Below are 27,112 nucleotides of genomic sequence, written 5' to 3' on the forward strand. Positions count from 1 at the left end.
TTCATTTTAATACCAGTTTTATTAATTATCTGTACATATCCAATCATAACATTAGTGGTAACATTACTTGGCCATACAAAAATATATATTAATTACATGTAACTTAAAATGGAAGTAATAACTTAGTGGTACTGTCATCTCATCCTGTGATTTGGTTTCATAATGCAATTAAATTTATCATGATAATGAGGTAATGACATGAATTTGTCCTCTAAATTAGAGCTTACAGATAAATTTGTGTGTAGTTTCCATGTAACCTTGATGGTTATGTAATTATTACCACATTATTGACTTCATGACAGTGTTGTGCTTTTACTTTGTTGTAGATTCAGTTTTTATCTCCTTGTTTAATGTACTTCATGTCTAATTAATGTCAGAGCTGTATTTTTGTTTTACATATTTCTAGGGCTCCTAATAAAAGATGGTAATTCCTCTGGAAACTCTTACACACATATACATTATACATTGCACTGAAAAATTGTTATTCTAGTTTACTAGTATGCATTTTCAAATACAGTTTTTATTGCAAGTTTCAGCAGTCGTACTCCCTGTTTGCTTCCATGTACACAACAGGGAATGTCCTCTTCGGATCACTGTTACTAATTAGAGAATAGCTCTTAATAAGCTGTTCTTGGAGTTCCTGACGACGTACCTCACGTTCTGTTTTGTGCGCCCTGATAGCTTTTCCAAGAGAACAGGCGAAAGTCATCCCAAGGAACTGAAATGGCATTTATTGTTAATATTAGCATGTTTTTGTTTTCTTGAATTTCATCTAATTTATATTGACATTTATACATGACTAACAGAATGATTAACTATCTCTGTATCGAGGGGAGGACCTTTAAATTAAACCTACATGAAAATAAAGATAGTAAAATATTATATCTACCTTCTACTAGGTTGTAGTGGAAACCTGCAAAATAAAAAAAGTACAAAATCCTGTCTTTTCAAAACAGTGATTCCTATGTTTGCAGAATGAGACTTCCTTATTAGCAGTGATTAACTATGACCCAGGCCCATATCAAGAAAGAAGTAGCATAAGAGTGGAGAGAGAAATTGTCAATTAAGTTGTTGTTTCCACATGGTAACTGCAATGTAGCTTATACTTAATATTCTTTCACTAGTGGCCCTACTTTTCATAGGATAAGAGGTGCCCTTCCCTGGACTGCAGTAAAAAGTGGTAGTGCCTGCAAAAATAAATAAATAAATAAACAAAAATTTAAAAAAGGAGAGGGAGAGAGAAGTATACTTTCGTTATTGCTGGGTATAAGCCTCTTCTTTTTGGTGTCATCCCTCCCAGTCCTGTGCATCCTGCATCCACACCTCAAAATAGCTTGTGAAGTTATGATTACTTATTATGTAAAATATGAAAACCAGTCCATTTTTAAGTAGCCTAACATTGTTAAAGAATTGAGTTGCCTATTTATTTTATATCATATTTTTGCATAATCATGTAAGAGCTTAGTTTCAGGCATTGATTTATCCTACGGGGCCTATGTTCTGTGTCGTGCAGTGGTTTGATACTATCTGTAATACTATAGCACTAATAGTACAATATATGACATTTTACTTTCTACAGGTTTTTTAAGTCATTTTTAAATTTTTAATTGAGTTTTGTTTCATGCTTTTCAGACTTTATATCTTACTAGTAGACACTCCCCCGATTTTCATACTACCCCCACATCTACAAAAATACTTTGCGGGACAAACATGAAATGGCAAAATGAGATTATTCTATTTGATCATTGTCACTTATTTCATTTGTGTGTTTCTTTTTTTTTAATTCACTCATATGTTCATTGGCTCTGTTTCAGTATATTTGTAACTAATTTAGGTAACATAAGCAGTACGCTGTGGTGATAATTCTAAATCAGGTTGCAAGTAAGTGGGCTGCCATTGTGCTCTCTTGAAATAGGTTGCCTAAACTATTAGAGAAAAATCATTTGATTTTGTACTGATTTGTAGACCTCAAAAAGAACTACAAATAGTCTGTGAGAGCATGTGCTTATCCTTTACAGTTGAGTCACAGTCACTCTTTTTCTGCTTTTTGGGGCTGAAATTGGTGACTTCAAAAGACAAAAATCATCATTATTAGTTAACCATAAGAGATGAACTTATGTTCTCATAGATTTTTACTTAGATCTTTTTGAGCTCAACAATGTGGTAACAAGAAGTTGCTCTTACCTATTACATAGTGTATGTCAAGTGGGCATGCTGGCAGAAACATTTTTACTTAATTTAGCTGATGAAATTTAACCAGCTGAACAGACTTTCATGGAACATAACTAAGAACCGTCCTGATTGAATCAGGTTTGTGCTGGGGGTTAAAAATAGATGTTTTGTTGGATATTGGGATGTTTGATATGAACAGCAGAATTTAAGTGGCCATTTAAAATGTGGGTATGAACATCTAGGTAGGTAGCTCATTGAGTTGAGAAGGACCAAATGAAATGGATTTAGGATTAGCTGGAGGGGTAAGAGCAGAGACTGTCCTTGACACAGAGCCACATTGTGAAAAGTTATCAATAAATCTAGGTGTTTAATGGATAGGAGGAATTTCTCTTGTAAGGAAAAATAATTGTGGGTCAAATTGTAATTGGCCAAACAGTTAAGAAGGAGGTGGTGTGTATGATATCAGCAGGATGTTGGGAAAGGTGTTTATGCATGGCAGCAATGCTGTAGGCATGTGGATATTGATGTAAAGGGACATAGCATTCACAGGGACAAGAAATAAGACAATTGATATTGGGGTAGCTAATGTGCACAGATGGTGAAGAAGTAATTAGTACTGTGAGTGTATCAAGGAATATGGCTGACATTCTGAATGACATAGGCTGAGAATCTCTCTATTGGAGTGTTGTAACTGGTTGCAATTGATGGCCAGCCTAACTAGAATGGATAGTTGTCTTGGATGGAGTATATTGTGTGAACATGATAAAGAACATGCAAGGACTAGAGAACAGAGGGAGAGAACAGTACTGCAATGCCAGAGAGAGTTTAAATAATCACAGATCAGAAGCAGTTGCATGTTGCGTGTAGGAACAGGGAGGATCATGCAGTTAAGTTTACCACTACTATATGTTGATTCATCACTGCGCAGTGGAGTTCTTGTCAACCAATTGTGCCTCTCAAGCATAGCTCACAGGCTACCTCACAGCTTTAACAAATTGTAAAAGTTGCTGTAGAGAAATAAAGAAGTAATAATAATAATTATTATCATCATCAATCATCACAATCATCATGGAAACATTCATTTGACATTAACTGCTAACATTGTGTCAGAGTTAATGTAGTATATTGCTTCAATGTTCATGGCTGTATCTGCAAACCTTGGATGTAATTTGTATTATAGCCATGAGAATACCTTGAGTATGCAATATGCTTTAATAAATGTGCTATGTTTAAGCACAACATTTGTGCTATTTGCTTTTTTTACTCACCTGTAATAAAGCAATTGAAATAGCAGCTGTTGCAAGCAGCAGGACACTTTGGTTAATGAGGAGTCCCAAACGTGATACACACCCAGTAGCAAAGATATTTGTTCTGCAAGAAGAACATTACATAAAGTACTTCATTTACATGTTTTACAATTACAGTGTCTGTACATAACTTACACTGCATATATTAACAAAAGTGTGCTCATTATTTAAAGACAGCTGGAATTATAACTGATGACAGCAGGTCAGCAAGACAGGTGTGTGAACTTTATCTGCTATAACTGTGACTGTGTTTGTGTGAGTGCATATGTTCTGCTATTTCAACAACACACAATGTAATCTATTGGTTCCAAAGTATTTTATTATTGTTTTCTACATTTAAACTTAATAACAGAGAAAAAATGTTTCTTTAAGTACTTTGTGTACTCATAGTACAATCTGATACAAAATATATGATACATACATGAGTGCTATACATATAACTTCAGAAAATGCAGTATCTGTGACTGAAAAGAACCATGTAAAGAAACAGACACATATTCCTAACTGGTTTGAGGACTAGCAAACATTTTCATGATCATTGAGAATTTTTGTTCAGTGTTGTATTAGTCTATTGCCCTTGTCAGTAACATATTTGTGGAAGGTACAATATACATTCACTACCAAATGAATTGATATAATTACCTAGTAGTGTGTAGCATCCATTTTACCTCTTATAATGGTACCAACACAGTGTGTTATGGACTGAAAGTACTGAGGCAGATGGGATTGGTGGGTGGGTGGGGATCCTTAAACCAATCATGCCTGCTGAAATGTTGCTCACAACTCATTGAGATTAGTTGGAGAGGTATTCAAAGTGCAAATTTGTCCACAGCTGTCTCAAATGTGCTTGATAGGATTGGGGTCAAGGGATGTCTGGAGCCACATAAGCTCTCACGTGTCAGTGGAGTATTCCTCAGAGTAGTTTAACACAATTTGGGTGATAAAGTCATGCCACATGTCAGTGCAGAGAAAAAATTTCACAATTTTCGTCGCTTTCACTTACGTCCCCTCTTATGAGGGCTGCTCAGATTGTCACCTAAATCTATTACGTAGATTAGTAACAACAGAGGGCCTATAACACTTCCTCAGTGAACGCCAGGTATCACTTTTGTTTCACTTGGCGATATTCCGTCGATTAACACAGTATTGCTCAGAGATAAGTGGGGCATGGGGTTTTTCAATAATGGACAGCCATACATTTCCTGCATCACACGTTGAGGGTTACAGAAATTTTATATTCTCAGTTATGTAAATCATGAATGATGATCTTGCACAAACACAACAGTTACGACAGCTATGTTATATTTCAATTTTTAGAATATTTTCATAACAGCTTCAAGTGTATTGAAGACAAGGAGTGTACTTTCCCATCAAAGCCATTACACAAACTGTAAAAATGTTTGGTTTACTGAAAATACATACTACTCCATGATGTATTTCTTTATGCCCAAAAAGTTCATTGGGTAAAAGAGGTACCGGTATTATTATTAGATGAAACAGACCCACTCGAGGACTGTATATAACATTCATCCAGGATTAAAAGAGGTATTTTATCATAGGCCTACAGGTCTTTGTGTACTGAAAACAAAAGAAAATAAAAAAGTTCAAATGCAACAACATAGCTTTTACAGAGAAGGTGAAAGTTTTCTTTAGATAACAGCACTACCATCATTGTGCATGCTGAGTTCTACAAAACTGCTCATAAATGCCTTTAAGAGGATGAAAGTTTGGTGAGATAAATAAATGAAACAGAAACTTGTTTGTAAATAAAATAGAAAGAAACTTCCACATGGGAAAAAATATATTAAAAACAAAGATTCCAAGACTTACCAAGCGGGAAAGCGCCGGTAGATAGGCACAATGAATAAAACACACACACAGAATTTCGAGCTTTCACAACCGGCGGCTGCTTCGTCAGGAAAGAGGGAAGGCAAAGGAAAGATGAAAGGATGTGGGTTTTAAGGGAGAGGGTAAGGAATCATTCCAATCCCGGGAGCGGAAAGACTTACCTTAGGGGGAAAAAAGGATAGGTATATACTCGCGCACACAACTTCAGTTGACTAACAGCCACACTGTCATGAACCACCACACCAGATTGGCCAGTACAAGTGCACTCACAACTCTAAAGTTTGCTGATGAACCCATTTCATTGAACTTTACAGTAATTCTGTGAACTGTTGATTCACTCAGTACTTAAATGCAGCCATAGAATCACATGAAGACATCTGACAGTTACTGCTTAACTTTCTCCATTCTGATAAAATGTTTTCACTCTTAGCACATGCTGCACAGTAATAAACTGCTCCATTATTAGACACCCAACAAAAAAATCCAAGAAATTTAGACTGAAGCAGCAACTTGACTGTTCACGGTAACCGAAACGATACATAACAACATGATCAACTGACAAACAAAAATATACTACATGATTAAAAACTGGTGTGCTTTTTGAAGGGTCCTGTATCAGCCTGCTTAGATCTGTAGAGTTTATTTGAATACTTACATAGTTTCATTTGAGGCAAAAGCTGCTACACATGACTGCGGCAATACTGTTCCATTGAATGTAATTGTGTTATCTCCTTCTGTAAGTATTCCAGCCCAGTCCTTTGGGCTTGCAAGACCACAACATTGCATCTAAATATAAAAATAAATAAAGTTACTATAGTTAATGTAAAACATAGGCCAGGAAAAAAGTCACTTCTGATTGCTTTAAGGTAAGGTGCACTGTATTGTGTACTTAGTTAAGAACTGACAATCCTGTAGCTGACAAATACATTGAAAATATTTTTAATGTTTAGTATTATAAGACAAAAACAAATAATGTGCCCACTAGTGTCATTTAATATATTTCTGTCAAAATGTAATGATTGTATAGATATGTTCAGTCCGTAAATTTCTTTAAAATTTGTAATTGGTTGTGATGAATTTTCCCTCCTGCGGGAGGTTCGAGTCCTCCCTTGGGCATAGGTGTTTATGTTGTTCATAGTATAGGTTAGTTTAAGCAGAGCGTAAGTCTAGGGACCGATGACCTTGGCAGTTGGTCTCTTAGGAATTCACACACAGTTGAATGTATGATGAATTTTATTTCTAGCTAATACAAATGTCTGCTTGTGTCTGTGTATGTGCAGATGGATATGTGTGTGTGTGCGAGTGTATACCTGTCCTTTTTTCCCCGTAAGGTAAGTCTTTCCGCGTCCCGGGATTGGAATGACTCCTTACCCTCTCTCTTAAAACCCACATCCTTTCGTCTTTCCCTCTCCTTCCTTCTTTCCTGAAGAAGAAACCATTGGTTGCGAAAGCTTGAGTTTTGTGTGAATGTTTGTGTTTGTTTGTGTGTCTTTCGACCTGCCAGCGCTTTTGTTTGGTAAGTCACATCATCATTGTTTTTAGATATATTTTTCCCACGTGGAATGTTTCCCTCTATTATATTCATAATACATTAAATCTGTTGACAAGAAGAGTATGTGGGTACTTTTGCACACATTTATTGATTTTTTGGATAAATTAATTTCTAAGCATGATTACATGAACACAGTGGCTTTTGCTCTCATTTTAAGAAAAGCTGATGTTCACAAAGTTACTGAACAAAGTTACCATAAAATGATTTGCTTTAAATGTGCAAAGCTAAACAGCCAATGTGCATTACTCGGTGAGTGTATACAGAGGGTGATTGTTTTCTTCAGTTCCATAGAAAATAAATAATAATTAAAGAGGGGGGGGGGGGCGTGAGGGGGTAAAAGAAGAAACTATGAGGAAAAGTCTGCTAACCAACCATCCGCTCCTATTATATGCTGGCTACTGATTAAAAAATAATGTTTTAAACCAAATTATGAAGAAATACTTAAAGAGAATTTTGTTATAATTGGTAATGAGTCCATCTGTTTGCAACTGAATTTTTTGTGCCAAACATGTTTCACCTTAATTATTTGGAAGGTGCCATCAGTGGCCTGAAAAATGTACATATTTGTGTTTACACTAGCTTGTTTTTCATATTGGACATTGTACGAGGGTTGTTTTTTAAGTAAGGGCCGTTTGCGCGTATAGTCCTGTAGTTCGCGCGGATGCCGCAACAAGCCACCGCGCCACTTGCCGGCATCCTTCCCGTTCACACTGATGCAAGTTGCAGCTCTGTAGCTGATGTGTACGCATCGCTGTGCTACTTTATAATGTTTACGGTTATTGAATCGCCCGCCGTGTGTGAGATACAGTCAGTGATACGTTTTTTGACTGCAAGAAGCCTGTCAGCTGCAGAAATTCATCGTCAGTTAACAGAAGTTTATGACTTGAATGCAATGAGTGGAAGGTAAAGTGCGTCAATGGGTTAGAGAGTTTAAAAATGGCTGTCAAAACGTCCATGATGAAGAACGCTTAGGCTGGCCCTCTGTGATCACTGGTGATTTGGTGGCTGCAGTCGAAACAAAGATTCGTGAGGACAGAAGATTCACAATTTCTACTCTATCAGTTATGTACAAAATTGTGTCTGAAAACCTAAACTTTAAGAAACTGTGTTCTCTGTGGGTATCCAGACTCCTCACAGAGGACCACAAAGGGAAGAGATCTGCCACTTCATTGGACTTTTTGATTTGTTACGAGGAAGAAGGAGATGGCATGTTGAGTCAAATTGTCACTGGAGATGAAATGTGGATATCCCAGATCACTCGCGAAATCAAGCGACAAACGATGGAATGGCGACATACAACTTCACCTGTCAAGGTCAAAGCCAAACAGATGCTGTCAAAGCTCAAGACTATGACAACTGTGTTCTGGGACCGGCACGGTGTTTTGCTAGTAGACTTTATGCCACAAGGAATGACAATCAACTCAGATGCCTACTGTGCAACTCTAAAGAAGCTCCGCAGAGCAATTCAAAACAAAAGGCTCGACATGCTGACAAAAGGAGTTTTGCTCCTGCATGATAACGCTAGGCCTCACACCTCTCAAAAGACTCAGGATTTGATTGATTTTTTTGGCTGGGAAGTTTTGGACCATGCACCATACAGCCCCGACCTTGCTCCTAGTGATTTTCACCTTTTCTGGTACCTGAAACACCATCTTGGCGGGCAGCGCTTCAGTGACGACGATGAGTGAAAGTGGCCGTGAACTCTTGGCTGTCGGAGCAGGCGGCCGAATTCTTTGAAGAGGGAATTAAAAACTTAGTTGTACGGTATGACAAGTGCTTAAATAAACAAGGCAACTATGTAGAAAAATAGGTAAAAGTGTGTAGAATCAGAAAATAAAAGTTTTTTTACAAAAGTATTTGTATCTTTTTTAAAAAATAAAAACGGCCCTTACTTAAAAAACAACCCTCGTACGCTGAGCATGCAAACAGTCCTGACATTTTCTGGTTTTTATAACATAATAGTAGTGTAAATTTCCACTTACAAATTTCATAGATGCTGCTCCACATGTGTATATGTTCCTGTTTTATAGCTGTTGTTCTGCTTAATGCCATTCACAATTTCATTTGCACAGCACTAGAAAATGACCACTCATTTACGTCGTGATGTTTTGCATGTTCATGAAGTAAATGAGTATTCATTCTTAGTGCTGTGTTTGTGAAATTGCAGATAGCAATATGCAGAGTAACAGCTGTGAAATAGGAACACAAATGCAGGGAGAGCAGGATCTATGAAGTCTGTACATAGGAAGTTAAACTACAATAAATTTTTAAAAAAATCAGAAACTGCCATAACTGTTTATAACTGCAATGTATACTCTCCAGTATGTAAAACAAAACATTCTAAACACAAATATTTCAAGCCACTGATGACGCCTTTCAAACGATAATAATGAAACACCCATGGTATGAAAAGCTCATTTCATTCAGTAGCAATTAGATGAATCAAATGCTTTAATTAATGGCATAATATGACACACAAATAAGGATGACAGCACAACAAAATATAAATGGGGTAATAAGTCCATACCACAGGTCTGTTTAGTATATTTTATTTCACTGTGTGCTTTGTTTTATATTATATGAATAACCAGATACAATAAATTACCCCAGAAGCCACTGTTGTGCTAAAAATTAAGTCAACCAGTAGGAAATGCAAGACAAATTATGATGCTATCGTTGGGAGCAATGGTAGGAGATGAGAAACAAGAGTTCCAATTCCAGGCAAAGGTGACGACTGTCAACTATTTGTTACTCCATTGTATGTACCAGCTGTTGGTATTTAATTTTTCTTTCTAAACCTTTGAAGAAGTAACTTCCCCTGTAATTCTCAACTAACAGATGCCATGAAACTGACCTGATCAGTTTTAATGACTGGCTGCCGTAATTTTTCCCGAGGACATGCAGCTTTACTGTATGATTAAATGATGATGGCATCCTCTTGGGTAAAATATTCCGGAGGTAAAATAGTCCCCCATTCGGATCTCCGGGCGGGGACTACTCAGGAGGATGTCGTTATCAGGAGAAAGAAAACTGGCGTTCTACGGATCGGAGCGTGGAATGTCAGATCCCTTAATCGAGCAGGTAGGTTAGAAAATTTAAAAAGGGAAATGAATAGGTTAAAGTTAGATATAGTGGGAATTAGTGAAGTTCGGTGGCAGGAGGAACAAGACTTCTGGTCAGGTGATTACAGGGTTATAAACACAAAATCAAATAGGGGTAATGCAGGAGTAGGTTTAATAATGAATAGGAAAATAGGAATGCGGGTAAGCTACTACAAACAGCATAGTGAACGCATTATTGTGGCCAAGATAGATACGAAGCCCACACCTACTACAGTAGTACAAGTTTATATGCCAACTAGCTCTGCAGATGACGAAGAAATTGAAGAAATGTACGATGAAATAAAAGAAATTATTCAGATAGTGAAGGGAGACGAAAATTTAATAGTAATGGGTGACTGGAATTCGAGTGTAGGAAAAGGGAGAGAAGGAAACATAGTAGGTGAATATGGATTGGGGCTAAGAAATGAAAGAGGAAGCCGCCTAGTAGAATTTTGTACAGAGCACAACTTAGTCATAGGTAACACTTGGTTTAAGAATCATGAAAGAAGGTTGTATACGTGGAAGAACCCTGGAGATACTAAAAGGTATCAGATAGATTATATAATGGTAAGACAGAGATTTAGAAACCAGGTTTTAAATTTTAAATTGTAAGACATTTCCAGGGGCAGATGTGGACTCTGACCACAATCTATTGGTTATGACCTGTAGATTAAAACTGAAGAAACTGCAAAAATGTGGGAAATTAAGGAGATGGGACCTGGATAAACTGAAAGAACCAGAGGTTGTACAGAGTTTCAGGGAGAGCATAAGGGAACAATTGACAGGAATAGGGGAAAGAAATACAGTAGAAGAAGAATGGGTAGCTCTGAGGGATGAAGTAGTGAAGGCAGCAGAGGATAAAGTAGGTAAAAAGACGAGGGCTGCTAGAAATCCTTGGGTAACAGAAGAAATATTGAATTTAATTGATGAAAGGAGAAAATATAAAAATGCAGTAAATGAAGCAGGCAAAAAGGAATACAAACGTCTCAAAAATGAGATCGAGAGGAAGTGCAAAATGGCTAAACAGGGATGGCTAGAGGATAAATGTAAGGATGTAGAGACTTATCTCACTAGGGGTAAGATAGATACTGCCTACAGGAAAATTAAAGAGACCTTTGGAGAGAAGAGAACCACGTGTATGAATATCAAGAGCTCAGATGGCAACCCAGTTCTAAGCAAAGAAGGGAAGGCAGAAAGGTGGAAGGAGTATATAGAAGGTTTATACAAGGGTGATGTACTTGAGGACAATATTATGGAAATGGAAGAGGATGTAGATGAAGACGAAATGGGTGATACAATATTGCGTGAAGAGTTTGACAGAGCACTGAAAGACCTGAGTCGGAACAAGGCCCCCGGAGTAGACAACATTCCATTAGAACTACTGACGGCCTTGGGACAACCAGTCCTGTCAAAACTCTACCAGCTGGTGAGCAAGATGTATGAGACAGGCGAAATACCCTCAGACTTCAAGAAGAATATAATAATTCCAATCCCAAAGAAAGCAGGTGCTGACAGATGTGAAAATTACCGAACTATCAGTTTAATAAGCCACGGCTGCAAAATACTAACACGAATTCTTTACAGACGAATGGAAAAACTGGTAGATGCAGACCTCGGGGAGGATCAGTTTGGATTCCGTCGAAATGTTGGAACACGTGAGGCAATACTGACCTTACGACTTATCTTAGAAGAAAGATTAAGAAAAGGCAAACCTACGTTTCTAGCATTTGTAGACTTAGAGAAAGCTTTTGACAATGTTGACTGGAATACTCTTTTTCAAATTCTAAAGGTGGCAGGGGTGAAATACAGGGAGCGAAAGGCTATTTATAATTTGTACAGAAACCAGATGGCAGTAATAAGAGTCGAGGGGCATGAAAGGGAAGCAGTGGTTGGGAAAGGAGTGAGACAGGGTTGTAGCCTCTCCCCGATGTTATTCAATCTGTATATTGAGCAAGCAGTAAAGGAAACAAAAGAAAAATTTGGAGTAGGTATTAAAATTCATGGAGACAAAGTAAAAACTTTGAGGTTCGCCGATGACATTGTAATTCTGTCACAGACGGCAAAGGACTTGGAAGAGCAGTTGAACGGAATGGACAGTGTCTTGAAAGGAGGATATAAGATGAACATCAACAAAAGCAAAACGATGATAATGGAATGTAGTTCAATTAAATCGGGTGATGCTGAGGGAATTAGATTGGGAAATGAGACACTTAAAGTAGTAAAGGAGTTTTGCTATTTAGGAAGTAAAATAACTGATGATGGTCGAAGTAGAGAGGATATAAAATGTAGACTGGCAATGGCAAGGAAAGCGTTTCTGAAGAAGAGAAGTTTGTTAACATCGAATATAGATTTATGTATCAGTAAGTCGTTTCTGAAAGTATTTGTTTGGAGTGTAGCCATGTATGGAAGTGAAACATGGACGATAACTAGTTTGGACAAGAAGAGAATAGAAGCTTTCGAAATGTGGTGCTACAGAAGAATACTGAAGATAAGATGGATAGATCACGTAACTAATGAGGAGGTATTGAATAGGATTGGGGAGAAGAGAAGTTTGTGGCACAACTTGACTAGAAGAAGGGATCGGTTGGTAGGACATGTTTTGAGGCATCAAGGGATCACAAATTTAGCATTGGAGGGCAGTGTGGAGGGTAAAAATCGTAGAGGGAGACCGAGAGATGAGTACACTAAGCAGATTCAGAAGGATGTAGGTTGCAGTAGGTACTGGGAGATGAAGAAGCTTGCACAGGATAGAGTAGCATGGAGAGCTGCATCAAACCAGTCTCAGGACTGAAGACCACAACAACAACATGTAGTTAACAATACAAAACGAGAAATAATAGTTAACATACCTGTGGATTCCATCCAAGAAACAAGAATTTTCAAGATTTAATGATGATTTCCAAGCATCTACCCATAATCTGAGATAGGGTAGGTGAGGGTGGTAGTGGGATTTGTGGGAGGGGGGAACTCGTGTTAGTTTTGTAGCAGGTGGCATATTAGTTTTTAGATTTCACAACAAATGACTCTGGGTATGCTTTCCATTTTCTGCCTTTCTTTAAACTAATAGTGAACTGATACATCTGTCTGCTTGGTGGACGGAAGGGGGGGGGGGGGGGCAGGGGAGTCCTTGCTAGCTCGTGTGTAATTTGTTTTTACAAAAGTGACAGTGACTTAGGACTCCTGTAATGTGTGCAAAGCAAACCCTGAAGATTTTTGTAATTAGGTGAGAGTACAGATTATTCAATCATGGTATACTTACAACAATTATTAATGCAAATGCACAGGACATGGCTTCTCCACCATTTAACAAAAAATGGAAGGACTGGGATGCTTACCACAGATGACCACAGTCATATTTCTCAGCTTGTCAAATTTCCAATACAGAAAGACAAATGCCATGTTCTTGTCAGGAACTCCTGAACTGTTTCATCTAACACATAAAGTAGAGCTATTAACAAATCTGGTGGAACAAGAGGTATTTAGAATGTTTTCTTTATTGCAAGATCATTTTTTGAGAAAGGCATGAGATCAGGATTTTATCAACAGACAAGGGGCCCAGTCAATCTCATGGAGATGTGGCCTGTGGCTCACATGCATTAAATAGGAATTGTAGTTTTAAATATTTGTATGGGCAGACTCCCTAATCAGGGACATTGGAGCATCTTACCTCAACTTGGAAGTGAGCAACCACACACTGAGAAAATCAGATCTGACCATAATTGAAGTAACTGAATTGCTCAAACCCGTGAAACTGCCTGTGCATCCCAAAGTTTGCATACGATGGAAGAAAATGTTACAGTACTCAGTTCTCTGGCACCAGTCATGCGGAACATCGTGCCATCTCCAGTGGGGCCTCCACATGCTCCATGACCTAGGACAGCCTTGGAAACAACCACACCAGCAGCAAAGAGCTACATGTCAGCGGTGTCATTGCTTGGCTGTAAAGATTGTTTCTTTTGCTATGCACACAATGCTTGACTCTAACAGTAGACAACATTTGCAGGTGTGGCAAAAAAATGAGACTTGCAGAAGGGAGGTTGTAGCAGTCCCAAAACAAAATAGTCCCGAACCTATGACAGTGTACCAAGTAAGTGATAAATCTATAAATTTATGGAAGTGCAGATTTCTCAAGACACAATCCAGTAAATATGCTTAGCTGTGTTCATAGGCAAACACCCAGTGAAATTATTTCTGGACGCCAGTGCTTCTGAGTCCATCTTGAATCAATCTACTTCAATTTAGGGGCAATGACCATGCAGGGAGCCAAGACAAAGATGCAGGCTTATCTGTGTTCTTAGTTGCCCTTACCAGGAAAACTTCCTGTTTCACTTATAACAAAGTCATTTGTTCTGTAAATGTTCTTATGGTAGCTGACTCTCTAGTGTACAATGTTTTTGGGATATACTCTTTTTCACACCTTTGGATTGATAGTTTGTGAAACAGTAAGTGGACTAAAATGCAGCCTGCTTTAGTATTCTTTCAGGCAACATCTGTAATAGATTTAGGGTTCATCTTTTGGCTAATGAATCTGAATCAGTGGAAGATTATTTTGCAGCTAGCACCCACCTTGACACCTAAATGCTGTACAGTTTTCTAGAAATTTACAGTCACACCAACTGATGGCCACAGCCCAGCAGAGCCTCCTTATGGCTGCCCTCAGTGCACCCACATTGATGTATTGTTTCAACCTCCAGCACATGTTGTTGTTGAGACCATTTCTCTCTGGATGACTGTCCCCTAGTAGTGAATGATTTGTTAAAATGCCACCCAGTCTGAATCTGCAGGATGATCTCCATCAGCCACAGCTCCTTAATGTGCATGATGACCTCCTCCCGTGAACGTATGCAGTACCACCAAAATCAACTTCACCTCTCCCATCCTGGTGAGCAGCTGTTTGTTTCTCAGCCCCCAGCAGACTCTCCTCTGGTTCTGTGGCAACTCATACTACTAATGGAGCGTTGTTCTACCCCGTCATTTTGCAGCAATGCCCATTGAAGTCAATCCATCACCTTTGCTGCTGGTAACTCCTCCAAACCATCCACCAACTCAGCATTCACCCTCCGTAATTGTTGGTGGGGCGGGTGAGGGGCAGGGGAAGGGGCTGATGGGTGTATGTAGTGTCACCATATGATATTGCTACAGAAATCTTGTTGCTGGTACAGCATTAACATTGAGTGCCATAGATGGTGCTAGTCATCAGGACCACACCAGAATTTAGCATGTAAGCTGGTCGAGGGCTGATCTGAGTCAGCTGTAATGGGATCTGTGGAGTGTGATGTGAATTTACTACCTGTTTGGCTTTGATGCTATTGTCATGGACACCATTTGTCATAGATGGAACTTTGATGTGTTGTGGACTAGACTTTGCTACAGAACACAGACTTAAATTACACGGTGCTGTTTCTAAAGTACATGTTGCAGATATATCCTGTTGTTAATAAACCAGAGCAGGTCCCTACTATCTTTTTTGTGTAACTTGCCTTTACAGAACTAAAAATGAAATAGATTGCTTGGTAAGCTTTACCAAACTTTTATACCTCTACCTAAAAATGAATATTTATGCAAATTTATTATTCCAAAATTTCCCTACACTCTTAATTTGTAATGATAGCCTTTCCTTCCCTTACATACCTAACCAGCAACCAACTTATGCCTCCCATGGCTCCTCCCCTAACTCTACTTGGTAAATTCCATGAAGTCTTGCTCTTACTCTTATCTGTGTAATGCACTCCTATTTCAGATTAATTAGCATTTCTGTGACACTACTTGTCCGTTGAAGGCTCTCGTCGAATACCAGGCTGCATACAGTTGCGTTCCTATTTATATTGATGTGTATGTTTGTGAAAGATCCAATATCACTCCAGCATACTCTATCTGGGGTCTTATGAGCAACAGTGAAGGCCAATTCACACTGGTCATTGTGACAGTGTCACTTCAAGGTGTATACTCACACTTCCATAACATCAAGTCAGTTCAGGTCACACGATCTCAAATCGTATGGCTGTACTCAACTCTTTTCTCAATGGAGTTATGATCTTTGCAAGATGGTTCTCAACTGCTTTATGGAGAAGTACACATACACAATGTGGTAGCTTTTGTATGTGGCTATTAGAATGTACAAAATCAATATCAGACTTAATATGATTTCTTGCAGGGATAGCTTTTATGTTAGAGGAGGGGAAAAAAAAGGTTCTGAGTCTGAAAAATAATTTTGTTACATGTTACATAAGGGAAATTTCACACACACTACAAGGAATTCAAATAAGAGGAATCTGCATTTTATAAATATTTTAGGATATCGAAGCACAATTTTTTTCCATTTTTTGTCAAACTGCAACCAGAATTACTGTAATGAACACAGTGTCATAAGCTGCCATCACACCCCATGAAAAATTGGTTTGTTTAAGGTTAAGTTTCGTTGCCATTTCAGTGTAAATTTTTGTGCAATAGGCAAATCTCCTTCAATACCTTTCCCTTTGAGATTTAGCTATGGGTTTTCTTTTTGGCTTTTAGTAGTTCAAGTTCCTTATTTGTACTGGTGTTAGCTAGTGAAACTGCATAAATGTTGAATGCTAATGCTTGCAAAACTGTTTCACACACTTGGAGCTGCTTAACAGTATATAAGCCTGCCACAAATACAAATACAAATTTAAACAAATGACTCTAATATGTTACTTGATGTACACCTCACAAAACAAGCATTTTGCCATTATTGCAGTTGTCTGAAGGGTTCAGTTCATTTCTTTATCAAACATTACAAATTCCTGACAACATACAAATAAATTCCAATTACTAATGAGTTTAATTATACACACGTGACCTTTTTCACTGTGGGCTATAGTCAAATTGCAGTCCACTTCATTGCAAAATATTAGAATACTGTTATATATAAAAGTCAACTTTATAAATGTAGTAGAGGATATATAATTTAGAAGTGCTACTGAAAATATTGTTCTGGCATGTGACATTTTCAACATAAATGTAAGAAGGTTTAAGATGTTTAGAAATCAGATCTCACACATTCTTTATTTTTCCACGATGCTTAAATGTAGTTTGAGTACCCCATATCATTCATGCATAATTCAGACTACTGCCACACTGCTTCAGTTAATATTTTGTCATTCATTATAAAACTGCAAATTTTAACAAAAGAAATAACAAAATTAAACAACTGACAACAAATAACAAAAATATTGAATAACAAAGACTTAGAAATGTAAGTTAATGCAGATGCTTGACACAACCATGTTGATTAAATATCTGGGCATAACATTACAAAGCAGTATGAAATGGAATGGGCATTTAAGGAGTATACTAGGGAATGAGAATAGTTGACTTTGGTTTATTGGTGGATTTTTTTTTTTAGGAAAATGTGGTTCACCCTTTTCAAGTGTTCGGGATCTGCATCACGGTGGATTAAAGGAAGATGTGTTATTGGTAGGTACAAAAAATATGAAGGTGTTACAGAGATGCTTTGGAAACTCAAATGGAAATCACTGGAGGGAAGGCAACATTCGTTTGGAGGAGTACTATTGAGAAAATTTAGAGAACCAGCATTTGAGGCTGACTGCAGAACAATTCTACTGCTGCCAATGTACATTCCACACAAGGGCCATGAAGGTACGATTAGAGAGATTAGGGCTCATACACACGCATAGAGACAATTGTTTATCCCTCTCCCTCTCTGTGGGTTTAACAGAAAAGGAAATGACTAGTAGTTGTACAGGGTACCCTCTGCCATGTGCCATATGGTGGGTATCAGAGTAGTATGTAGATGCAGAATAACAACCGATATCAACCATGAAAAGCATGATGAAACAAAGTATGGAGGATGAGCACAAGGCTGTGCATCAGGAGGATGTGAGCTTGGGGGTCTCATGATTTAATCACAGACAATGTTATCAACCATCAATGCTTTCTTGCTGAGAAACCTTGACACTGCCATGCTGTAACATGATGGCCAGTGCAGACGCTGCCAAATACATTGTAGAATGTTCTGACAGGACGTGACTTGCTGTGACAGTTAGTGTCAATTGGCCTTGACAGTTTCACCTTTGTACTTTTTCTTGCAATGTTCAGTAATTTCATAATAATCTGCATATTATTATATGACTTGTTCACTATGTCTGCATTCTGTCCTCAGTATAGTTTTCTGGCACTCAAGTGTTGCATATACCTATCATCATTGTTGCCATGCTGTGACATAATCTGGCCCTAGCCTCAGTGTTTTATCTTACTGCTGCTGTTTGTGAAAGTTTCTTGTTGACTTTCATTTGCATTTTCCAGCATTCCATTTTCTCCAGTCCAGATTCTTATGATGTCTAAGTCTTTACCTTATATTGTTTCCAGTTTAAAAAAAAATTCCTTATGCAATACTAAGTTATTAAGTTGATTCCATTCCAACACTAATGTCATTTACATAAATCAGAAACAATAGTGGTTTTAATTTACTTCCAGTAAACTTTATTGACAAAACAACAAAGGTAATGGTAAATATTCTTTTAATACATACTTATAGGAAACCAGCAACTGCTGACACAATATTTCACATCACTACAAACATCCCCACAGCTAAAAACTTACTGAGATACATGGAGTGTTGAGTAATCAAAATCCCATTCAACAAAAGAAACTACAAGGAAGACAGGCAAAGAATCGGCACATAGCCAAGTACTATGAGTATGCCACACACACAGTGCATGAGCTTAAACAAAAATATTAATACTTAGCTACAGAATAAACACAACACAATTAACACAGCAAAATTTCCAAGCGTGATGCTTACACTTAAGTAAAACACATGCACACATTGATAACCCCCTAAAAGCAAATGACATGGTACACAATGACTTACCCATACAAATTAGCCAATAACACTACAAACATACTAAAGAAATGTGTTCTTATAGCCAAGGGATGAAATTTATAGCGTGCAGGCCTATACCAATATGAATCTAACACATACAGGACTGATTACGGGAAATTATGAAACACTATAGAAAGTCATGCTTTATGTCAGCCTAAGGTCACATCTGATGAACATTTAAAACAGCATAATTCTGGTGAAAGTCAAAATGACATGAAATTCATCAAAACAAGAATAATCCTGGGGTTATATGTGTTTACTGAACAAACTGAAGGAAGAGAATATTTACAGTGCCATTTGTGATGGCTGTCTTTGATACTGTGGAGTACATATAAAAAACTTAATTTAATTAAAACTTGGCGAATATTCAGAGCAAACTCAGTGAAAGTGGAGAAAGTTTCAGTAGGGTATGTACTAAGTTTTTAAAATTAACAATCTGAAACTTAAGCAGTTTATTTACACATGAAAAGTGGCATACACCTGAAGGTATATGCAAAATATCCTGAGAAAGCCTACTTACAAAGTTTTAACAGCTGGATGTACAATAATGACTGTAGAAATAAAACTACAACCATCTCTCTATTGCTCCTGTAGGAATCATTAGGACAACACTTGGTTAATTACAGCATACAGAGAGGCATTTAAAGGGTCATTCTTCCTATGGTCCACATGTGAATGGAATGGGAAGAAGCAGTAGTAACGGGTATGATAGGATGTACCATCTGCCATGCAGTTCACTGTGGTCTGCAGAGTATGGATGTACGAGGGTAAGTAAATTACTATCCACAATTCAGTTATATTTTTGTTTATTCTGGTAGTACTGTCTTTTACATTGATGACACACATTTTGTTATTTGTTGTCATATCTTTGCAATTTTCAAGCTGCTAGGTTAGTTTTGTTATCTCTGCCATGCTGTTAATCATGGCTGCTCCGCTGTCTATTTGCACCAAAGAAGAGTAATGTTCAGTGATCTGTTCTCTGTGGATGGAAGGCATATCAGGGACTGAAATTCATCAAAGACTTTTGGTACAGTATGAGAACAGTGTTTTGCCACAACAGAGTGTCTACAAATCGACTGAAAAATTCCAAAATGGTTGCACAAGTGTTACGCACGATGAAGGAGCCGGATGACCGTTTACCGCCACAAATGAAGAAACCATTGAGCGTTCACATACGTGAAATGATTCTCTTAGACAAATGATTAACTACATCATCTGAAGATTAGTCATGGTTCTGACTACAAAAACAACTCACACAGTTGGATAAACTAATGTGCTTGGACATCTGCAAAAAAACATTTGGATCACTATGATAATGAAGAGGACAACTTCTTAGACAGGATCATTACTGGTGATGAAACATGGATCCATCATTATTTGTTGGAGAGTAAACAGCAGAGTATGGAATGTAAACATCCCCATTCGCTGTGCAAGAAAAGGTTCAAGACCAAACTGTTCATAGGAAAACTGATGCTTATGGTTTTTTGGGATGCACAAGGTCCAGTACTGGAATATTATGGGGAAAGGGGCACAACAATAAACAGTGTACATTACAGTGAGATGCTTACTGCCAGGCTAAGACCTGCAATTCAAAGCAAATGACGAGGATTGCTGTCAAAATGTGTTGTGTTGTTGCACAACAGTGCCCACTTGCACACTGCTGCCCACACTGCTGAAATACTCCAGAAGCTCAAATTTGAAGTGATGATTCATCCTACATATAGTCCCAATCTTTCACCCTTCTGACTATCACTTGTTTGGTCCACTCAAACAGGCATCAAGGGGCTGTCGATTTGCCTCAGATAAAGCAGTGAAAGAAGTAGTGCATTCCTGGCTTGCATCTCAACCGAGAACCTTCTTTTATGAGGGCATCAGGGAGCTTGTACATGATGGACCAAGTGCATTGAAATGCAAGGAGACTATGTCAAAAAATGATGTTTTTGTAAGTTTCCCATTTGATTACAATAAAATTTTATAACTACTTTGCGGATGATAATTGACTTACCCTCATAGATGTAGAAATGTATGCTCTCTAAAGAATTGTTGCCTCTCTTTTTTTGTCATGTGTGTATACCATTGTTATCTTTAGTTTTTTCTTCATCTGTTAATTGTACAACATTTTTTCCTTTTAGCTTTTCTTTATGATATTGAGCAATATAAGTATAACATTATGAAATGTTGGTCAAGTAGTATGTCAAGTCTTGGTGTTTTGATTACAAAATAAAACCACAAGAAACTTGTAACACTAGAGTATATGAAACAACAATTTGTGAAGTATAGTATCAGTATTACAGTTCTATTTCATGAACCAATGTAATTTTTGTGTTTAACTTACAGTTTGTTGTAAGTAATCCACTGTTTGTGCCATATAGACATCTTTTGGATAATCGTGCATTGTAGAATTTATACTTCCAACTAACATGTCCACTAGTCCATCCCTGAGGACATAACTAGCAATACTGGCTGAAAGCTCCAATATGAAGATAATTCCAAGAAGGACAGCAAACTGTTAATACAAAAAAGATTATTAAAGCTTCATAAAATCCTTATACAGGATATTGCAAGAGGTGTATGAAGTACCACTCAGGAATTAAGTAGTGAAGTCATTAGTATCTATTACTAGCATGATGCAGCAAGACAAGTATAAAATTCCTTTTCTTCTCATCCTACCATATTTTGCTTGTGTAAAATGTGGGGCCAATGTCTTTCACAGATTGAATAACTTAATTTCATTTAAAATTGCATGTTATACTATAAATCTTCCTGCAGTGATCTGCTTTGACACCTGAGCATTAATTTAATGCTACTGTAATTTTTCAATGTCAATGCTGGAAATTCCACTTAAACTTCATGGATGTTCAGAGCAAACTCAGTGAGAAAATAGTAAAATGTCGGTAGGATGTCTACTAAAGTATTAAAATTGGTGATTTGAAACTTAAGCACTTTATCTGCAGAGTTTTTTTCCATAATGAAAAGTGTTTTTGATACGTACCACCATTACCATGCATGTACTTTCACGTACTGCACCACAGCAACCAAAGAAGGCAACAATAAATATAATAATTCCCACAGCTATAAGTAAGGTGGCAGGTGTCAAGTATTTGTCCTCCAGAAAATTTATGTAATCATTATGTATAGCATAAATTGTTGTTCCAACCATGATGAGCAGGATACCAGTTATCTGAAAATAATAATAACAATAATAATAATACAAGATGGTTAAATGAATTAAAAAATGGAAGAGCTTTGGTAGAATATGAACAATGGTAGGAAAAACACAAACACTCATATAAAGAAAGTTTTGAGCAGAGTATATCCTGATAAACAATATCCTGAATGCTGTACTTCACTTTGGAATTTGCATCCTTTGTCAGAAATTTGTCGAGATATCTTTCCCTTTTGTTCTCTTTCACTGCCTATGCTTGCAGACTGACTGAGGTGTACGGGTGTGTTTGGTGGAGCAATGAGGTGAATGTAGAAGAAACAGAGGGTAGAAAGAGTCAGGGAGCAGGGACAGTAGGGATTTGTTCAAAGGAGATGATTAAGATAATTTTATGGAGGAAAGTAAAGGACAGATAATGAGAGAGCCAATGAAAAATGGATAGTGAGATGCCATCATAGAAATTAAAATTATAGTTAGAATAACAGTTTATGAGGAACATTCAGGTATTGAGAGTGGAAGTAGTTGGAAATGATATGATGTCAAGGGCAGCATTAAAGAATATGTTACATATAGGGAACACAGACTGGTGGAGAATTGGAACTACCAGAGTTTGAGATTTGAATAATTTTTGCACTGAAGAGGATGTTCATTTCTTAATGTAATGTATGTGTCAATGAGACAAAGAAAAAAATCACTATACTAGACAGTGATCAATAAAATTTTTGTTTGAAATAATAACAGTGATAACAGAGGCAGAGTCTTCATTTCGCAACTGGGAGACCACTTCCCACCGCAGGTTCATGACAGTCTTGAAATACAGTTGGCATACCTTTGTGATATATGCACAGATACTTAAGAGTTGCCACAGTTTTCAGGTACAGTTTGCATAACCCTCTGCCAGAAGAATTTTTACAATTATCCTTGACGATTTATTTTTAGAATTTTCTTGATGGAGGGACCAAGTTTTCATCAGCAATAACAAAACATCTAAATTAAAGATTCTTGCATCTCTGTTCTCTTTACTGTATTGTTGGTTTTGATTATAAAGGATATAACAACCAACAAAAATTAGGATGCTACCATTCACCTTAGCTGATTGACACATTACTCACAGATGCACTTAACATCATAGATATATTACTGGCTTTTGCACTACCACTATTTTAAGACTGCAATCAGTGATACACACAGACACACAAATTCAGCCACGTGAATCAATTATGCACTTAAGCTAGAAAATGAGAGGTAGTTGAAAATTAATAATGATGATGATGGTGATGATTATGTTGCTTTAGGGGGCACTCAACATCGCGGTCATTAGCAACCATACAAATTCCTAGTCTTTCCAGTTACAATCTCACTACTTCCCGAATGACGATGAGATGATGAGGACAACACAAACATCCAGTCCCCAGGCGGAGAAAATTCTCAACCTGGCTGGGAATCAAACCCAGGACCCCATGATCCTCAGATAGCAATGCTAGCCACTAGACCGTGAGCTGCAGATGAAAATGAGTAATGCCTCTGTGTTGTTTTGTATACCTATATGTACTGCATAGATCAGCTACAGGTGAGTGCTTGATTTTTAAATTTTGTATTGTGTTTATATTCTTGAATTTTTTTCCTAATTATATTAGAGTATAACATTCAGTACATACAAAGTATGATAATGAAAGTTACCTAACAGAGCTTCTTTCCCAATGAGTGAATTGGCAGTTTGAGAGTTGTCTCAAAATATTTTAGGGTGCAACAACTACATTATTTAGGAATGGCAACAGTTTGTTATTGTAAGGGATATCAGTCTTCCATCAGCGGTGAAAACGTGATATTACTTGGATCCTCATGCAACATTAACCTTAGACTTTGGGTGAGCAATCGTAGGTATTCTCCTAGATACACTTCAGCAGCACTGCTTCAACATAACAGTTCCATGTTCACAGGTATAGTGTAATGATTGAGTACTGTATTCTTTTTATTTTTTTAAGTCTCAGTTTTATTCTCATTGTTTGTTTTCCTAAGAACAAAAATGCAGAAATGTTATCTTGTTGTCTCTCTCTCAGCAAAATAATTGACTCTGTTCTTAATTATATTCTTGAAAGTTTTAGAGCAATAATTAAAGGCACAAGTGGCAGAGAAAGAGAAATGTCAATTTTAGCAGTGCTTCTTATTATATTATCAAAGTTTATTGTTACAGGCATTAGTAAAAAGATTACAACATTTCAGTAACCAGTAATTGTAATTTATTCCTGCTTCTTCTTCCATGGATTACAAAATCAGAGATATAAAAAAGAGGGAGATTAAAGTTTATGCCCCTTTGATTGTGAGGCATAAGAGATGGATGGGGAAGAAAATTTGCCATGACCTTATTAACGAAATCATGAAAAATCTAAATCTGAATGGTTGGTAGAGGACTTCTACCATTGTCCTCCTGTGTATGAATCCATTGTCTTACTGGTCGAACACTGCATGCAAAAATCCAGATTCATGTCCAGAATTGACAAAGAGCTGTAGCTTGCCATTGATATTGTTGAATGGACATTGTGTACAAAGGTAAGTTCTTTATCATGTTTGATTGCTAATCTTGTTTCTTCTACAGGCACTGTTACAAATGATGTGGCAATAAAAATACATTTGGTGTTTTGAAGATAAATGTTTTTCTTTCCAGCTGCAACGTCTGTTATCTTTTACTATGTACTCATCAATAGCTGGTACTGCTTAAAAAATGTATCCCAATTAAAAGCATTATTTAATGTTTTCTTCCACACTTTTTTTTGTTTCTTAGTTTTTCTGTAACTAAGGTACAGTGATGCGCACTAAGGTGACAAAAGTCATTGGATAGCAATATGCACATACTGTATACAGATGGTGGTAGTATAGTATATACAATGTATAAAAGAGAGTGCATTAGTACTCAGGTGATTCATTTGATAAGGTTTCTAACATGACTGTGGCCCTACAATGGGAATTAACAGACTTTGAATGAGGAATGGTTGGTGGTTCTAGATGCATGGAACATTTCATTTTGGAAATCATTAGGGAATTCAATATTGCGAGATTAACAGTGTCAAGAGTGTGCCAAGAGTATCAAATTTCAGGCTTGTCTCTCACCATGGACCTTTACTTAATAACCTAGCAGACAAGCTACACTGCATGAAATAACCACAAAAATCAATGTGGGACAAATGATGAATGTATCTGTTAGGACAGTGTGGCAAAATATGGTTAATGTGTTACGGCAGCAGATGACTGACGTGAGTGTATTTGACAACAGCATGGCAATGCCTCTCCTGGGCTCGTGACATTTTTTGTTTGTTTTCTAGATGTCTGCAAAACTGTGGCCTGGTCAGATGAGTCTCAATTTCAGTTGATAAGAGCTGATGGTAGTGTTCAAGTGTGGCACAAACACCACAAAGCCATAGACCCAAGTTGTCAAAAAGGCACTTTGCAAGCTGGTGGTGGCTCCATAATGGTGTGGACTGTGTTTACATGGAATGGACTGGGTCCTCTGGTCCAAGTGAACCAATTGTTGACTGGAGATGTTTATGTCTGGTTACTTCGAGACCATTTGAAGCCATTCATGGATTTCATGTTCCCAAACAACATTGGAATTGTCACCAGGCTACAATTGTTCATGACTGGTTTGAAGAACATTCTGGACAATCTGAGCAAACAATTTGGCCACCCAGATTACCAAATATGAATTCCATCAAACATATCTGGGGGTAATGGATAGGTCAGTTTATGCACAAAATCCTGCGCCAGCAACACTTTTGCAGTTATGGATGGCTGTGGAGGCAGCACGGTTCAATATTTCTACAGCAGACTTCCAACAACTCCTTCAGTGCATGCCATGTCGAGTTGCTGCACTATGCCAGGCAAAAGGAGTCCTGACATGACGTTAGGAGGTATCGCATGACTTTTGTCACCTCAGTGTATTGCCTTTGTAAAAATGATCAGCTTTTTCTATTACAATCATTCACAGACTTTCATTATTTAGAAAAAAGGAATTATCGAGAAAGGGTTTCTTCAGAACCAAACAACTTTCATTATAGAAAGAGATAAAAATCTTTCTTATCTAGAGAGTCTTGGTATGCTAAAGATCACAGATGTATGACATGTCAATTCACCTGCATCTGTGCAGAAAATACTGACATAATTATTTCATTTTCTATAATAATTGGTTTCCATCTAAGGACTCTCACCTATGACTAAATCATTAAAATAGAATAATTAATATCAACTGAAGTTACTTTGTTTTCAGTGCTGTTTGGAGAGGAAAAAAATTTTAACCTCATTTGAAAGCACACAGAAACAAAGAAATTAGATATTTCCAATGAGTTTTCCTCCACTGCAGGGTGAAAATTCATTCTTGAATTTTTTCTCCATTCCATTTTCGATTTTTCCTCAAATGTAACCTTTTCTCCACTTTATTGTATACCTGTTTCTGTTAACAACATGGGTACCTCATGAAGCTGTATAAACTCACTATCCATATTTGTGGTGCACTTAACATTATTTTTCTGGACACTAAGCAAAAAGGAAAGGCAGACTGGAACATGTGGAAGAATGACAGATACAGAAGTGGATGACAAACCATTGACAACCCAGCTCAAGAGAGAACTTTAAGGTATATAACATATTTTCTTTGACTGAATTGTAAACTGATATTATCCATTGTTCCAATTATTTTTTCTTATCAGTTAGGGCAAAGACATTTGTTCATTCTCATCCAAAACTTCTGCACTTCATTTGGTCACTAGCTAATGAATACATAAGAGTTAAGTTACAGGGCTCATAATTGTACCACTCATGAAATACTTGTTGGTAAGAGAAAGTCAACTTTTCAAATAATTATGTCTGGAACTTGTGTTATACATCACCTTTTGAACAGTATCTGAAATATGTGTTCCAGGACCATAAAAATATTTATATGTATTTTATAGTCAATATGTAACTTACCACAAATAGAAGGTTGAAAGAGAAAAGTAAATATTTAATACAGCGCATTCCCTTATCTAGATCTCGAACAGCCATTTTGTATTATCCTTATGTGTGCTGCAGCAGTAACAGACTGATCACAAGACTGGCATTTCTGTTATCAAC

The 27,112-nt window shown here is 37.3% G+C and overlaps 1 protein-coding gene across 1 annotated transcript; it reads right to left on the reverse strand.

Annotated features, from left to right (window-relative positions):
- LOC126271574 (CD63 antigen-like) lies at positions 1-27,103 on the reverse strand. The gene is made up of 6 exons (XM_049974164.1): positions 26,969-27,103; positions 21,839-22,027; positions 21,182-21,352; positions 5,983-6,113; positions 3,441-3,543; positions 1-718 (listed from the first exon to the last, which is right to left on the reverse strand). Exons 1-6 carry the CDS (start codon positions 27,041-27,043, stop codon positions 533-535), a joined length of 855 nt encoding a protein of 284 aa, XP_049830121.1. The 5' UTR covers positions 27,044-27,103; the 3' UTR covers positions 1-532.
- Positions 27,104-27,112: the final 9 nt, after the last annotated feature.

The sequence above is a fragment of the Schistocerca gregaria genome, chromosome 1, assembly GCF_023897955.1.
Source record: "Schistocerca gregaria isolate iqSchGreg1 chromosome 1, iqSchGreg1.2, whole genome shotgun sequence".
NCBI lineage: Eukaryota > Metazoa > Arthropoda > Insecta > Orthoptera > Acrididae > Schistocerca > Schistocerca gregaria.

Coding starts and splice junctions, on each gene's coding strand:
- LOC126271574 (XM_049974164.1), bottom strand. CDS start 27,043: ATGGCTGTTCGAGATCTAGATAAGGGAATGCGCTGTATTAAATATTTA. Junction 22,028..26,968: donor CTTTCAACCTTCTATTTGTG/GTAAGTTACATA, acceptor TATTATTTTCAG/ATAACTGGTATCCTGCTCAT. Junction 21,353..21,838: donor GTACATGCATGGTAATGGTG/GTACGTATCAAA, acceptor TTGTATTAACAG/TTTGCTGTCCTTCTTGGAAT.